We start from the raw sequence: 17119 nt of genomic DNA on the forward strand, positions 1-17119 counted from the left end.
AATATTGTATATTTATTTATTTATTTATTGAGAACAATGCAAATAAAATAACAATTATTTTGATAAAACGCATGAAAAAGTGCATTGATTCAATATAGATGAGACAATCTATTTAAGAGAACTCTCTGTGCGGCGTGTGAGTGAAGACAAATGGACTTTACGGACAAGTAGTCAACAGAAGACAACATATTAATTAATAGAAATAAATAGATGATGTCGACTAAATCTTTTCAATTTATTTGAAAATTTAAATTACAAATATCATCCGCATAAGTGTAATTCTTAGTGGTTGGTATTTTGAACCCAAAAAAATTGTATATAAATTGTTTAAATGGTCAATTTAGGTATAAATAACTAATATTAAATCATTATTTTGAATCATGTAGTCCCAATTGAATCAGCTAACAAGAGTAAGTTAATATAAAAAATAATTAACAATATAAATACATATAATCAATGCAATTCAATTCAAAAGGATCACATAAATTATTATGCACTACTTTTGTCCCAATATATATATATATAGAGAGAGAGAGAGAGAGAGAGATGTAGTTCAACAAACATTGGGAGTATGCATGGATATGCTACATCACAATTGAAAAGATAGATGTAGACCACAACACAAGCAGCCAGGCACATACCAACAACAAAAAACCATCTGTTCTGTTCAGTTCTGTTCCTCTTGGAAGATGATCATTCATTCTTCAATACCAATCCAATCCCGCTAGATTGGTCGGTCGGTCAATCGTCGGTCGATCGAATCATACAATGCTGGGCGCATCCCCGTCCCAGTTGCAAACTGCACGCTGCCAACGCGTTCTGATGCAGTCAACCAAAGGGGCATGCTGTGCAGGAGCAGTAGCAGGAGGCGTCTTAGACGACGTTCCGTTCGAGTTCCCTTCCTCGCCTGACCCAGAGGTCACCGGTATGTCCATCATGAATTCCTCCGGCGTCCATCTTGGGGGCACCGAGACTCTTAGTTTCGTCAGTCTTGGCCGTTGGATTGGATTCTCATGATAGCTTCCGTTGGCGATCGATTTCGCAATCCCATTAAAATGGTAAAGATCGAAGACTTTCTTTCCCATCATTCCAGACGAATCCTTCACGCCCCCTAAACTCTTATCCAAATCGAGTATAACTTGCCAAAATTCACTCCATACGATATAGCCGGTGCTACAGAGATGCTCGGCCTTCTCTGCTGGAATTTTAATGTCAGTTTCCCGGATAACTTCGTGGAAGCCTTCGACACTAATGAAGCCACCACCTCCACTTTGATCCTGCGCATCAAATGCTCTCCGGATCTGCGATTCCCGACTTTCAAGTTCATTTTCCTCTTGGACCTTTATGTCGAGGGCAAACAGAACTGTATAGTGAGATTCACTTCCGACCACCCATATCGGCCACCTTGGACATTTCAGATACTGCCCGACTTTGCAAAAGTTTAGGGACTCCAGAAGAGTGAGAAATCCAACTTCGACAATTGTCGAAATGCCCTTTACAAACATGCCCCCTCCCAAGTCCATCCTTCCATCGAACACATTAGCGACAGCGCTCCCCGAGAGTAAAAGGTTTACAATTTCCTATTGCATAAAAAATATCAAAGCTGTCCAAGGTTAGAGAATGAGCAAACCTCAGTCACCAAGACAAAATGTCTACCATTATAGACAAATTTGGTAATACCTGTGATGCATGCCCAAATGGAGCAGTAACCAATGGCTGGCTCGGATCATCCCTATCCTCTTTAACATTATCCTAATAACAAATTGACAATCAAATACAAATCAAAAAGGTAATTGTAATATCTAATAGTGAATCATATGGATATTAAAGCACGGTTTTCTGGTTTAAATGCAAGGTACCCAATAATCAGAAGATTATGCACGTCGATTGCACATTAATGAGATATAAAGGGTGTCGATTGTCTGTTGGCACTATGCTCCCAAATAATTTCGAAAATTTTCAAAATAGGGCACATTTATAATCTCTTATTTCTCTCTCTCTGGCAAACATATTTATGAGCAATTAAAATTCCATGTCTTTATATTATTCATGTATAATGCGGAATTATAATATCTAATAGTGAATAATACCGATATTGAACAATGGTTTTCTGGTTTAAAGTGCAAGATACCCAAAAGATTTTGCACATAGACTACACATAAATGAGATATAAAGTTTTGGAAATTTTCTTCCTTTAAGCTAAAAATTCAATTAATACATAGAATCAAGTCATATATGTAAAAATGTATACATCAAATAAGATTCAATAAAACTGAAAAAAAAAAAAAAACATACCACTCCTCGAGAGAGCAAGGCAGATATTAAAAAGATCAGTGCTCCCAAGCGACTTCTGAAAATAGGAAGCATAGCTTCAAGCTTCCGAAATGCGGTTGTCCAAGAAGTGTAGGTATCAACTCTCAGAAACTTCTGCAAGTCGGATCCTGACTCAATAGACACTCCCCCGAGCACACTAGCAATGACCTGCATGAAGTGATAAGTAAGAGGTAAAGGTTGTGCTCACAAATGTGTCCAACTCCATGGGTTTGTTTGATTTTGGTTTGTAATTTTTTATTTGAGTTTTAGTTTAAATAGTATTTTAATATGATATTTTGTAAAAAAAAATAATATATCTCTGTTAAAAATTGTGCAGGTTGAATAATGATGATTTTGCTTTCAAACCAAAAGCAAAACCAAACAAAGCCCATATCTCACAATTAAAAAAATATTTTTACCTTCTTATTGTGTGCAAGTAGACAACAATTTTAGCACAAGAATAACACCAAAATCTCTACATGAATAATGTAGTAAAAGTTGTAGAAGTTTGGCAAAACAGTGAAATTCACCTCATCCTCTGATCTGTTGATGGACTTGATAAGACTATCATCAATTATATTCAGAGATACTATCCGTGCTTTTTCGTCATGTCCGCACGTAAAGAGTATCTCACTCATGCTCCTTACCAAGGCCCTGTTCGAAAAGCAGCAAATTTGTGTAAATGAAAATAGAATAACCACTTCGTAATTCATCGATTTAATCCATTCGAACAATGCATGAAAGACTTCACCAAACACTGAATAGAAGTAAACATCCACAAACAATTTTCTTAGTTTGGAGGCAACAAAAATATCATTCCCAATAACAAGTTCTCATGGAATCTAGACAATCCTTCAGCTTATCAGTGTAAATTGGTACAACGAGCATGATAATCCAGCTTACGACAAGATAAAACTATTAAAATTATAAATAAAAAATAAACATACTTAAAAATCATATTTAAAGAGATTGAAGTTTGCAGGAATTACTCGAAATGGTTCAGAATAGAACTTTGCTGATGCCTAGACTATCCATTTTAATAATAATTCCAACAAGAGGGAATATTGAATTTGAAACTATAGAATACTTCTAGAGGAAATATTTTTAAAGAACGAAAATTGTAGAACCAACAGTGAACACTGAATGCAAAGATTAATGACAGCTTGAAACATATCGCCGTTAAAATTAACCAAAAGCCAAAAAGACCAGTCTGAACCATGTTGAACAAAAAATTTCTCGTCTTCTGATTCTTCTTTAAATTAAGTGAAGATTCACCCTCTTGCCCCTATTCTAGTGAGAAGAATAAGAAACAATCAGAATATCATAAACTGTTTTGGACCTAGAGTAACAAATGGTTAAAATTCTGTGCAAGTAATTTCACGACATATTTAGAATAAACATGGGCCCACAAATTGCATATACGGTCAATATGTAGATAGGGTTCTCAAATATGATTTTTACAATAAATAAACCAAAAAGACAATAGTTATGGAGCTAAAATCTTCATCTAGAAACACAAAAACAAAAATTCTCTATTACTTAATATACCTATTGATTCCCGTATAGTCCAGATTTATTCATATGATCACAATAACCTCAAAACCGAACTTCTAAAGGAATTCAGTTAGTGAAATAAGTGTGAGTACAATAGTCATCAGAGCTAGTGGAATTCTTAATCCAAGAACCTAGGGATACATATAGGCTCTATTTACTTTGGGAATTTCCTTTTTCTTTTTTTACAGTTTATTTTTTATGCAATACTCACAATTTCATATAAAAATATCTTCTCTCACAAATCACAATAAATCACATCCAACTCACCATTTAAACCAAAAACCAAAATCAAAACCTATAAAAAAAAATCACCAGTAACACACCTATAATTTCTCTTTCATTTCATGTTTAAGGTGTCAATCTAAAAAAAAAAAAAAAAAAAAAAAAAAGGAAAAAAAGAAAAAACCTACCAATAATGAGAAAGGATAAAAAAATTTAAAAACCTTGATCTTTTTTCTTCTGAAAGAGAGGAGAAAATGTCAGCAGCAACAGGTTCACTCTTGGGCACCCTTCTGACAGACACACTTGATGACATGTTCAGTGCAGCTATATCAGACTCTTCTGGAAAGAATAGAAGATACTTAAGCACAAAAGCCTGCACGCAAAGTCAATATATGATGAGATTAGCGAGAATAAAACACAAGATATTAACTAGATCAGAAGAATGAAAATAAGAAACTTTTTCCAAGCTCTCATGCAAACATGGCCCCATATAGAAATATTAAAACTAAAAACAGATTAAATTTCGATGTCACATCGGAACACTCACACACAAATATGCACAAGAGTACCCTAACTTCCAACAGGCCTTCTAATGCAAAAATTGAAAAACCAAAATGATACCCGGATTAGTGATCCTATGTGCCATTCTACTATAAGAATGCTCAACTTCACTGGAACTTCCAGATGACATTTGTTGGGCACTTTTTACGAAAGTGCAAGGAACACCATATATTGTTCCTATTTTTTTTTTTTTAGCATAAATGATTTTATTTCTATTCATTTTTAAGTATTAGTTTTTCTAGAAAGTTCTTCCAAACTCTAATTGTGTTCTTTTGAATTTTCGTTGTATGTGTTTGTTTTCAAAAATTTTTAGGTGAATAGTGGCTTGATGAGATGTGTTGTATGAAAAATGGTTGTTGAATATGATGTTTTTCAAGAAAAAATAGGAGAATGAAAACAAAAATTGAAAATGGGAACACAAGAGAACACAACCACTATTTCCACCTATTTTATAATGAAAACAACTTTTTATTTTTATTTTTATTTCTTACAAATTTTAACATTTAAATATAGTGTCATACATATGAGACAAACTTTCAAATAGCATACCATTTTCATTTTATATTTAATCAGTGCAAATATTAGTAGCAATAAATGTAGAAATTCATGGTTTTAAGTGCATCCTAGGTGCTGTTCAGCATTATGTGGTGCACACTTGCACTTTTTTTTTTTTTTTTTTTTCACACACGTTTTTAATATATAATTATATACACATAATTGGAAACTGTATGCCTAATACCCCAAACATATAAATGTTAAAATTTATTTTGATGATTAATGCTTTGAGACTTATTAAATATTATTCTTATAAGTAGATTTATTTGTAGCTATATTAACATCTTGAGTATATGTTCCCTCCGTCCCCTACTAAACTTATCTCACTATTCCTTTTTGGGCCATCCGCTAAACTTAAACTTATGCCTAATTCATTTATAGTTAAAAAACTTTATCCATCTAAAATTTAATTACCTCTATTTTAACAAATATAACCAATTTGACGCTACTTTTCTACTTACCTCATCATATTTTTATCAATTTTTAATAAATTTCCCATAATAGCCCCTACTTTATTTTTTAGTTACCCTACTTTAACATTAATATATTATTATTTATTAGTTTTCGTGTCCAAACAAACTTACATAATTTTCACGAGCGGAAGGAATATAATTTTTAGATTAATAGCTCAAGGACTCATATATAGTTCTATATTAAAAATGACTGCGTTGTAATTATTTATGGCAATAGCCACGCCATGCACCATGAATCGTGACCTCAAAGAGCCTTTGTTCTGCTAACAACTAGGATTGTACCTAGTACTCTTAATATCGAAGTAAATTGAAAATCTCAATAATTATCTCTAAATCTCGCGCTAAAGTTTTTGTACTACTAATAGATGCCAATGGTACTTGGATGCACCATCAAAGCAAAATAATATGGTAAATAAAATATATGTTTCTATTTGTAGGTTTTGTATAGGTCCCCTAATGCATCTCTCGAAGATAATACCTTTGTTTGGAAGATTCTTTCAGGCCACCTCTCAATTAGAGATATTCTTGTACATAGAGGCTGTTGGATTCCAGAAGTAGCTTGCCTTCTTTGCCACCTTCATTGCGATTTGGTCTACCATCTTTTCCTCCTTTACCCCATAGTATTCCATATTTCCTCCATTCGTTCATGATCTCATTTTCCAATGGTCTTCCCTCGCTCACTCCATACAAATATCCAGATTTGGGAGATTGTGCAAAGCCATTCTTTAGGAGATTTGGAAGGCCCGAAATGGTATTATTTCAAACAATAAAGATTTTCTGCTGAATAGGTCATTCTTCAAGCCTGCTAGACAGTTGATGAATGGTACCAAGCTCATTTCCCTAGCAGGAATCTTCCTTAATTTCCTTACTGACAAACCTTGAAGACATCTCTCATGCCCATACAAAATCACCAGGTCCCAAGCAAGTTGCCAAATGGAGTTATTGGAACATTCTTCGTGGAGAATCAATACTAATGGCTTATGGCTCAGCATTTGGTAATCTTGGAGCAGTTATTAGAGACCATAAAAACCACTTCCTCTTCATCATTTACGAGTTCATTGGCATTAAGGATTCAAACGTGGAAAATTTTTGGCGATTATTTACACTCTTGAAGCTATTCTAAAACACCAACTAGGACTTCTCCCCAAAAAATGCTCTTGCATAAATCCACAGCTATACCCCACCTTATAAATTAGATTTTGAGTTCAACAAGTTGCAGCGCTTTCTTGAAAGATACCCTCATTATTTTTTCTTAGAAGTGCAAATGCAGTGGAAAGCCACTTTGCTAGTGTGGTGCTAGAGGAAATGCTGATTTATCTATGTCGAATATTGTCCCACATTGGACATGATGTTGGGGCTCTCCTACTTTAAAGGGTGAAGGCCACTCCACCAATCACCAATTAGTTTTAGGTTGAAAATTCGGATCCCTTCTTAACATGGTATCCATATTGAGTATTGATCCTGTATGGATTTTCGAGATTATCGTCTCGAGAGGAGAGGGTTGAATATTGTCCTACATTGAATATGATGTTGGGGCTCTTCTACTTTATAAGGGTGAAGGTCACTTAATACCAATTGATTTTAGGTTGGAAACCCAGATCGTTTTTTAACAATCTATTTGGCTTTCGCAACTTCCTTTCTTTCAAATCCTCTTGTATTATTTGTGTGCTTTCTTATCAATAAATGTATTTTATTCTAAAAAAATGTTTTATAACTCCATTAGGGTCATTTGCTTGGGACCTTTTTATTTTAATAATGAATCTCACCGGTCGCAAGGGGGTTGGAACGGAACCTCCAACCTGTATATATCATGCAAAAACTCAAAACATCATGTACAAAAAGACCAACATAGAATTGTTGCTCCGATGGTGAAAAAGACTCTAAACTATTAGAAAACCTGTAACCTAAGAAACTAGCTATACAATATATATAGACAAAAACCAAAAATCCAACCTGTACTAAACTCACGTAAATCTAAAGTTTAGTATATGATGGGCATCAATTTTGATGATACCTTTGAGGGGCCCAGTAATGGAGTGAGAGAGCAAAGTTTACGACTATCCTGAGTTGCATGCCTACTTGGGACCTTGAAAACCCATGACCTTGAGAAACAATAGGTGTAGTCAACTTTAAAGGATTATCTACTATAATCATGTTATACACATACTATGTTTGCCCTTCCCATATGTGTTTATAAATGGCTCAACATTCGCTATCACAAGGTTCGCCTAAAGCGCTTCGCCATGGAAAAAGGCACACTCTTGTTCATATCTTTTGCCTCTTCTTGCCTATGAAAACGTCCTCTTGTCTCTTTAGCCTCCCACTGTGCCATTTGTTGCCATCGGTCAATTGCCAGGCAAGGCATAAGAGAATATGAATTAGTTGATAAAGACGTGGATGAGGAAAACATTAAGGTTGAAGAGCTTAGTGAAGATAGCAATGACAAGGATAAACTTTTTTTTTTTGGAAATCAAGGGTGTGTTTGGTTAAGAGTTTGCATTTTAGATTTGAGTTTTGTATAGTAAAATTTTTGAATTTGAATAGTTGTCTAATGTAATATAAATATAAATATGTATTGATGTGATCTATTGAATGTAAAAATAAATTTTATTATAATGTAAAAAAATAAAAAATAGGAATTTGATTTAATGTTGTTAAAGAGAAAATTTGGTAAATAGTAAAAATCTTTGAGAAAATCACCAACCAAATACAACCAAAAGATTTATATATTAAAAGTCCCTAAGGGATACAATAGAAACAGCGATACTAGGTAGAGGTGAAACACTTCAAACCAACCAAAAAAAGAGAACATATGCTAGGTCAAAGGTAGTGAAATTTAGAGCCAAGTAATAAGATCCATCCAATAAAAAGCTCTATGCTTGGCAAGGAAATCTAAGATTATTTTCGCTTAAAGTTGAGCTTTTATGAGGGTATTGTGTCCATAATCTAACCGAGAGCTTTAATAGAGTCAATCTAAAGGATGGTTTTAGGAAGGTCTCTCCTCTCTCTCTATATATATGTACATAACCGGATCGATAGGCATTCACGGTGTTTCCTTCTTTCCCTATTTGTTGCTCGGTGCTCTAATCCTCATAAATCTCATCTACGGCTTTGGAAGTGCTTTCTTTCTTCAAATATTGGAACTAGGGTGCCAACTTTTTAACATTAAAATACTTGAGTGATTATTTTCTTTTTGTTGCAAGTGTGTTATATTGATTGCATATATATATATATATATATGTGTGTGTGTGTGTGTGCGCGCGCATTAATATTAAGACTTGTAGAACACGTTGTGCACTATTTACAACTATGGCTCAAAACACATAAAGAAAGATTGTCACTTCTGAATCATGACATGTGATAGGCAATAAACAATTTTGCAATAGAACTTTGAACTAACGTAGTCATATTGCCGCTGAAGTTACAGCTCTGACTGTCCTTGCCAGAATATGCATGCCCTTCCAATCCTCGCCTTTGTATTTAGGTAGAGAAATCTTTCATCTAAAAAAGCTTCTCATATTATGAACTTCTAAAGTCAGACTCTTTTCATTGAAAGAGATGGTTTACCGGTCCTCCAGATAAAGGAAAACGGTTTGCACTAAGTCGACAAACAATGTAAAGTTCTCACTCTTTACGATATTGACAAGACAGAATAGGAATGTAGTCCACACTCCATGTGGGATGAAGGTTTATATGATCATAGCCATACAGGAAACTTCTACAAAAAGAAAACAACCCAGTTTTATAGAATAAGTAACACATGCAAAGAGCACTATTACTTGTATATTTATACAAAGAAGGTACATTCCACGCAAGGCATGCACCAACACGTACTTTAGTGAAGCCCAAACACCAACATATAAGAATGACACACCAGACAAACACTTCATGGTTCTAGGCAAGCACCAACACACATCACAAGTATGAACCATAAACGAGTATACGGATATAAAGTAAAGTGTATTCCTTTTGTATATGATTCTAAGTAATTTCATAAGCATTTTTATAATTCATATTTATTTAGCTATATGCATACTCTCTCCACTCTATGGAATTTTTATGAATCCTGATAAGGGAAGGTGTTTAAAGAAAAACTCATACGGTAACAAAATTACGAGTATGCAATTAAATGAGGGAAATTAAACATACATGACTAGAGCTGGTGTAATTACAACAACTGAAACCAAAAAGGCACTTAAAGTGCTTAACCAACAGCAAGCCAAAATGGTGCTCACACAAGGCAATGCTGATTGGGTACATTTTTAAGTAAGTTATGCAACACAAATGAACCATTTTTATAATAGATACTTTCTATTTAATTATTCTAAACATTTCCATGTTTGCAATTGGGCATTCTTTCTAAAAACCGCACACGTGAAATGCTTTTTTATAAATTTATGAAAATGGGATTTGACCATTTACCGCTCACTTGTTATGGTCCATCTTCTTCGGTACTCCCTTCCGGAAGCTTGTCGTTAGGTGATTGAAAGTTTAGATGGCTAGGATAGTATAGTATTTTTATATTATTTGGCATTAGGTCGCGTATCCTTGTGTCTTCATTCTCATTTTCACATTATTCAATCCAATATTATCCCTTCAAAAACATCACACCTAGAACCCATTTTCCATTCAAAAAATTACACCCAACAACTATTTTTACCTCAAAATTTTCTAAATCTGAAACACCGAAACCCAAGTGAACACACGCCTAGTAACTAGAACTATCCATTCGTCTAACTGACATTTGTTTCTTTGGAGATAAATTAGACATAAACCAATACCTGTATAGCAGCTAACACGCCACATGGCCCACCCTCATGCTGCACTAGCCCCATTGATGTCTCTGGATCGGTGCTAAACCTATAAGGAAGATTGAGTTTAAAGAGCATAAAATGCAAGCTCATTATGTGTGACAGGACAAACATGACTTACATTATTTGATTCTACAGAGAATCAAGAACCATTAAAAATACCATAATAATGACTGCACCCTTGCTTGCATTACGAGCAATTGATAAGCATAACGATCAGGTGTGCTTTAGAGGTTATATAAGCAAATACATATTGGCAATGCAAAATGAATTATTTCAATAGATAAGCATAAACAAACAATAATAGCAATCTCATGAATGCGATTTTAGAAAGATGGGTCATGTTTGCAGCAAATTACTTTCGTAACCAGCTAACAATAAATGAGTTGACCAAGTTCGTAACCAGCTAGTAATAAATGAGTTGACCAAGTTCTCCAAGAACCTGTCACTGACTCCCTGAATGTGCCACAATCTTAATAATACACATCAAATTAAGAAAGAAAGATGTGCCAAGTAAGTCAGGCCTACCGAGGAAATGATCATGATTATACAGCGATCAGATAAAGACTACTACAACATCACTTTAAATTACTATACTCGATAGGAACTTTAAAAAGGCTTCAGCTACATCAAGAAGACACAATGATAACACTTCAAGTAAATCAAACAATAATCAGCACAATAGACACCGGACAGAACTGCAATAACATTGAGACCAAACCTCCTGGATGTTTCAAGACTAACTCATGCTCCCATGGCCATGTTCAAAACTATAGCCATGGATACTAGCAAACCAATCAATTCTATTTGTTTTAATTCCTAGTTTATATATATATATATAATCTTCCCCTTGTACATAGCATCGCACTGTAAACCTCATAAATTCCGATCAAAAAGAAATTGTTAAACCTCATAAACGATATACCTTATACCCTGATTGCACCACTGGGCGAGTACTTCTTTACTAACTGTGTTCCCAAAAATTAGTAAGAAGAGCTCATCACCCTCCGAGATCGATAAGGACGTTTCAGACATGTCAGTTCTATCCTCAACCTTGCCTCCATGACTGCTTTCTGAAGTCCATATCTTTACCTCCGAAAAACTTTCCACATTCTTCCCTGTAACTGTGGGCTCACTTTTAGTCTCCACCTCCGCCATTTTAACATCTTTTCCAATCTCCACACTCTTCACCGCCGCGGCAGCAGAAACTTTGGCCGCCTCCATCCGCTTCTCCGCAGCAGCAGCCATTAATTCACGCTGTAAGCGCCGATTCCTAGCCTCCGGAGATTCCCCCTCCCTTACGGTACCTGAATTCTCCCTAGGCTTGCTCCTCTTGGGCTCCGGCGATTCATGCTGCTGCATGCTCTGCCTTGATTCCATCTTCAAATCCCCATCTTCTTGATCCGCCATGGACATGGATCACCACAATTTATATTCAATCTCCAATCTTCAAATTGCAGCTTCAATTCGACGACAAAGCGCCCGAATTCAGGCTTTAATAGAAGAATTGGGGGTCGGGATGCAGGATTTGAATTCCCCTCTTCTACACAAGTATCATTAATTGCACAAATCAAAGAAACACATCAGCCAATGTGCATCCACACCACACCAAACCCCATTCATCTCTGTAGGGTTTTTACAAGTAAGAAACTAATAACGGAAAATTTTTCAGGGGGCGAGGGAGGAGAACGCGACGTCGTTTTACGTTAAATGACAATTTCAACCCTCGGAGTGCATGGGAAATCCGGTAATCGGCAGGGGCTTTTTCGGAATTTCAGTCGATAATATTTATAGAACACTTTTCCCTCTGTCTGGATTATGGCAAGGTGATTACTGCAGTATCCATTCTTAAATAATATAATAATTGTAACATTATCACCCCAATTTAATTTTTCAATTTCAAATTTATCACTTACTAAACAAAATCGATTTTAAATAATTGCATGACTTGGGATAAAATATTAATTTAATTTCAATAAATGCCTGCAGGTCTTGCGTGGCTGGCATTATATTGGATGCCATCAATCGCTAATCCCATCTGTAAACTTATTAAGAAATAAATATTAATTACATTCTTATCTCACTCTTACAACAATTATTGAAATTGAATTTTACATATAACATATTTTTTAAATAGCCATTTGTAATTGAAAATTAGATTTTGAAATTTGCATCATTTTATTTAGTTGCACGAATCGCCTTCTTATTACAACTATTTGGAGATTTCAAATTTTTATTACAAAATAGTACTAGTTCCCCGTCTGATTATCTTATTTACTTTCTTTTTTTTTTTTTTTTTCACTTTACTTGACATTAAAAATATGTTTATATTTGTATAATTTTTTACAAATGTCATTATAATAGTATTATAAGACACTAATAGAAGTATTTTTGTCATTTTCTCTTAATTTGTACTACATTTTCATATAATAATTAATATTCAAATATCAACACGAAAAAGTAAATGAGACCCTTCGAGAAGATAGTATTTCTTTAGCAAAAAATTTGCACACCATAATTAATTGGATAAAAATTGCCCATGCAGGATAAATATCATCCGTAAGATAGTGTCCCATATTACGTTGGTGACCATTGACAACAAAATTTATTTCCAGAGCTCTGCCCTTCAGAACATCGTTAAATACTGGAGATCGATAAGCACATTAATATAATTGCATGTACCTGGTGTACCAAAAAATTAATGTTAAATCCAGAGATTATAGGATGCCACCGTCTCTAACACGATTGTTGGTTTTCCATGATCTCCACGTGAAAACTGACATTTCTAAGCAGCCGAACAATTTTTATATTCCCAATGCATGCAATCAATACTTTCGATCATCCATGGGAAATCACGTTCTTTTGCAACAAAGAGAAGTCGTTGTAGATCGGTAGTGTTTGGTTTTCTTAAATATTATTCACCAAACAATGAAATAACTCTTCGCGATTTCTCTCAATGTAAATTCTTCTCTGATTGTGAATCCTGCCTCATTGTTGAAAAATCTTCCCACAACTGTTTGAAAATTTGGTGTATTGTCCACCAATGAGAAGTAGCTTCGACATCATCGTCCGAATCAATACTAGTATTTGATTGAGATAATTAAACATTTTTCTAGCAATGATTATTCTTTGAAAGAGATGGAATATACATTTTTAGAAGTGATTTTTAGAACAAAGGATATTGTAAAAATAATAGAAGATAGATTATTTATAGTTAATTTCCAACAATGTAGTACATGTTATAGTAATAAGTGTGATTTGATGTTACAAATAAAAAGAGTCCAAAATATGTAAGAAACTAGTACAATAATAAATTCAATAAAATTAATGTGATGTGAAAATTCAATTTTATGGTAAATTTTTTTGTATTTATGTGTCTTTAAATAAAAAATTAAATATTATTGATTTGATACTATAATGATAAAAATAAGAATTTTGTAAGAAATTAGTACAATCATCCATTAAAAATAAATAAATGTGATGTGAAAATTCAATTTTATGGTACAATTTTTTTTATTTACGTGTCTTTAAATAAAAAAAATTAAATATTATTGATTTGATATTACAATGATAAATATAAGAATGGTGTAAGAAACTGGTACAATAATTAATTCAATAAAATTAATGTCATGTAAAAATTCAATTTTATGGTACAATTTTTTGTATTTATGTGTCTTTAAATAAAAAAAATTAAATATTATTAATTTGATAATACAATAATAAATATAAGAATTGTGTAAGAAACTAATACAATAATCAATTCAATGAAATTAATGTAATGTGAAAATTCAATTTATGGTACAATTTTTTGTATTTATGTGTCTTTAAATTAAAAAATTAAATATTATTGATTTGATACCACAGTGATAAATATAAGAATTGTGTAATAAACTAGTACAATAAAATTAATGTGATGTGAAATTTCAATGATAAAAGTTGGTGTGATGTGAAAATTCAATTGATGGTATAATTATTTGTATTATAAATATGAGTGTTCTATTCTTATGGTAACATATCAACTCTAACTTTTTTATTTTTTCATACCTTGCTTTCAATCATGAATCAAAATTCTCAAAACTCCTCAAATCCTTAACATCCTTTTATGTTTTCGAGTTTTATGAATATGTTTGGAAATCAAGAATCTTCACAAAACTCGTCAAATCAAAGTCTCACTTTCAATTATCAAACACTTCCAAATTTCTATAGTTCACCCTACTCTTTATTTCCACCAAATTTCTATCCGCCAAAATTTAAAGCATTTGGAGTTTCACCGTATCCTCCACCACCTGGTTTAATGCGAAATGCACATCCAGAAAGCATTCTTAAAAATTGCACACAAGCTTACGATGTGCAAATCGTACTCTAACTAGAGAGATGAAAAAAAAAATGGAGTCATGAAGAAGATTTACTTCTTCTCGGCTTAACACAAGCAAGAATGTCATTACAAACATTGATAAAAAAAAAAAAAGATATTTGAATACTATATGGAAAACAAGTTTGATACAGGTACGCGAATCAGTGTAAAAATCGTTGGCAAAAAAATAGTAGAACTGTTTCAAAATTTGTTGGTTGTTATGAGCAAACTGACCAAAGAAAAAAGACTGGGCAATCTAATTATAATGTCTTAAACAAGACATACGAAATATATTGTGTCGATTGTGGTAAGTCTTTCATATATGAGCATGCATGGCGTGTGTTGTAGCATGAACTAAAATGATATACAAATTGTTGTGCCACTAATATTGTTGGTAGAGCGTCTCATGATAGTAGTGGTAGTTCGAAGAGAACCAAAATCAAAGAAGCTGGTGGATATTCATTAGGTTCAAATCCTCCAATACGACACTTTTGATGAATCACATCTTATTTGTCCCCTCGTGTCAAAGCTTTGCAAAAATAAGGAAAAATGGGTACAAAAGCAAGATTCAAAATATGTTTTTATGAGGATTTTTAAGAGATGAAAGATCAAAATGCAAAAGTAACATTTGAGTCGTATTGCTTATACGAGAGAAGAAAAAAAGAAGAAGATGATTGGTCTTATCCAAGCAAAAAAGTTTGAAACATTTAATATATTGTTGGCAAGAAGTGAAAATTTGGATGCGGACGAGAAAGGTTGAAGACCAAATTATTCAACGAATTGTTTAATTAACTATTTCATTATCTATATTGTTATATTTATTGCTTTTAATATTCTATTATCTAGGTTATTATGTATGTTGTTATGTTTATTGATTTTAGTATTTTATTTTCTAGGTCATTATGTATATTGTTATATTTGTCGATTTTAATATTATTATGATGTATTTTACATCCGATGTTGTAATTTATATTATTTTCTATTTTTTTTCTAAATTTCAATTACATATTAGTAATTATATATATTTTAATTATTTGTGCAATTTAATGAATAATTTATAAGATAATTACAAAATTAAATTGTTATTATTATTAATTGATTATATTTAATTAAAATTTTATTAAACAAAAATATATCAATATTGGTATCATTTTGTAAATAATAAAATTTTATCAAATATAAAAATTTAAAAAATTATTAATAAATATATATAATAAAAATAAAGTGTATAAAAGATAATTAAAAAGAAATATTTTTTTTTTTTGCCAATTAGAACCTATTGCAAAAATAATACCAATGTTACGGTTTTACACAAGTGCCATAGAGGAAGCCCGCGCTCCACTCTAGCTGTGAAAAAGTTTGATTTTTTATTATTTTTTTATTTTTTAATCTAACATCGGTGACAGAAACCCACCGATTTGAATAATCTTAGTTGGCGGATGGATATTGAAAGTTTTGTGAAGGTTGAGCCTTAGGCTCTTGCTTAGTGGTTTTGTATAGGGATGGCAATGCGTCGGGTATGGGTCGGGTCCACCCGGATCCAAAACCCGATTTGAATGCATATTGTTGAATCCAAGACTCAAATTGGATCCAATTATATCGGAATTTGACCATACTCGGATCCGATCCAACCAATACCCGATGGACTCAAAACTTTTTTTTATAATTTTTAAAATTTAACTTAAAATTGGATCCGAATTCGAACCCGGACCCGATGTATATTAAAATTTTTGTATTTTATTCAAAAATATTATAATAGGATAATAAAAAATAAATTAATTAAAATAAAAACATATTTTTAATATAATTTATATTATTAAAAATTAATCTTTTCTAATATATAATGAATATATTAGTAATATATTAATCGGGTCCATATTTGGATAGGGTCCACCCTTGGACCCGAGACCCGATCCGGACACGATAAGATATACAATACACGATCCGGACCCAGATCCGACACCCAAATAAATGGACTTGATCTCAAATAAATGGGTCGGGTCCGGATTGGGTCTCTATTCTACTCAGATCCATTGTCATTCCTAGTTTTGTATATTAATTTTCAAAAAAAAAATTAAAACTAATTTTATAAAAAATAAAGAGTTTCAAATATAGATAAAAATATTTTTTTTAATTAAAGTGTGATATAAATAAATAAATTTTGAGTGAATCTCACGTGTATAAGAGATTAGAAATTTAATTGAATTGATTTATATTTGTTATATATGTTTAAGATGAATAAATTTACCAAAAAAAAAATTCATCTTTTATGGGAT

At 32.7% G+C, this 17119-nt stretch overlaps 1 protein-coding gene and 1 long non-coding RNA gene across 2 annotated transcripts; both read right to left on the reverse strand.

Annotated features, from left to right (window-relative positions):
- Positions 1 to 421: 421 nt before the first annotated feature.
- On the reverse strand, positions 422 to 12146 carry LOC127264455 (uncharacterized). The gene is made up of 7 exons (XM_051293995.1): positions 11415 to 12146; positions 10460 to 10538; positions 4311 to 4462; positions 2844 to 2967; positions 2296 to 2481; positions 1681 to 1752; positions 422 to 1580 (listed from the first exon to the last, which is right to left on the reverse strand). Exons 1-7 carry the CDS (start codon positions 11903 to 11905, stop codon positions 762 to 764), a joined length of 1923 nt encoding a protein of 640 aa, XP_051149952.1. The 5' UTR covers positions 11906 to 12146; the 3' UTR covers positions 422 to 761.
- Positions 5312 to 10041, reverse strand: LOC127264456 (uncharacterized). Its single transcript, XR_007841713.1, has 2 exons — positions 9079 to 10041; positions 5312 to 8001 (listed from the first exon to the last, which is right to left on the reverse strand). It is a non-coding gene; the product is annotated as an uncharacterized LOC127264456 (long non-coding RNA).
- Positions 12147 to 17119: the final 4973 nt, after the last annotated feature.

Source organism: Andrographis paniculata, unplaced genomic scaffold (genome assembly GCF_009805555.1).
Source record: "Andrographis paniculata isolate CXL003 unplaced genomic scaffold, ASM980555v1 Contig70END, whole genome shotgun sequence".
NCBI lineage: Eukaryota > Viridiplantae > Streptophyta > Magnoliopsida > Lamiales > Acanthaceae > Andrographis > Andrographis paniculata.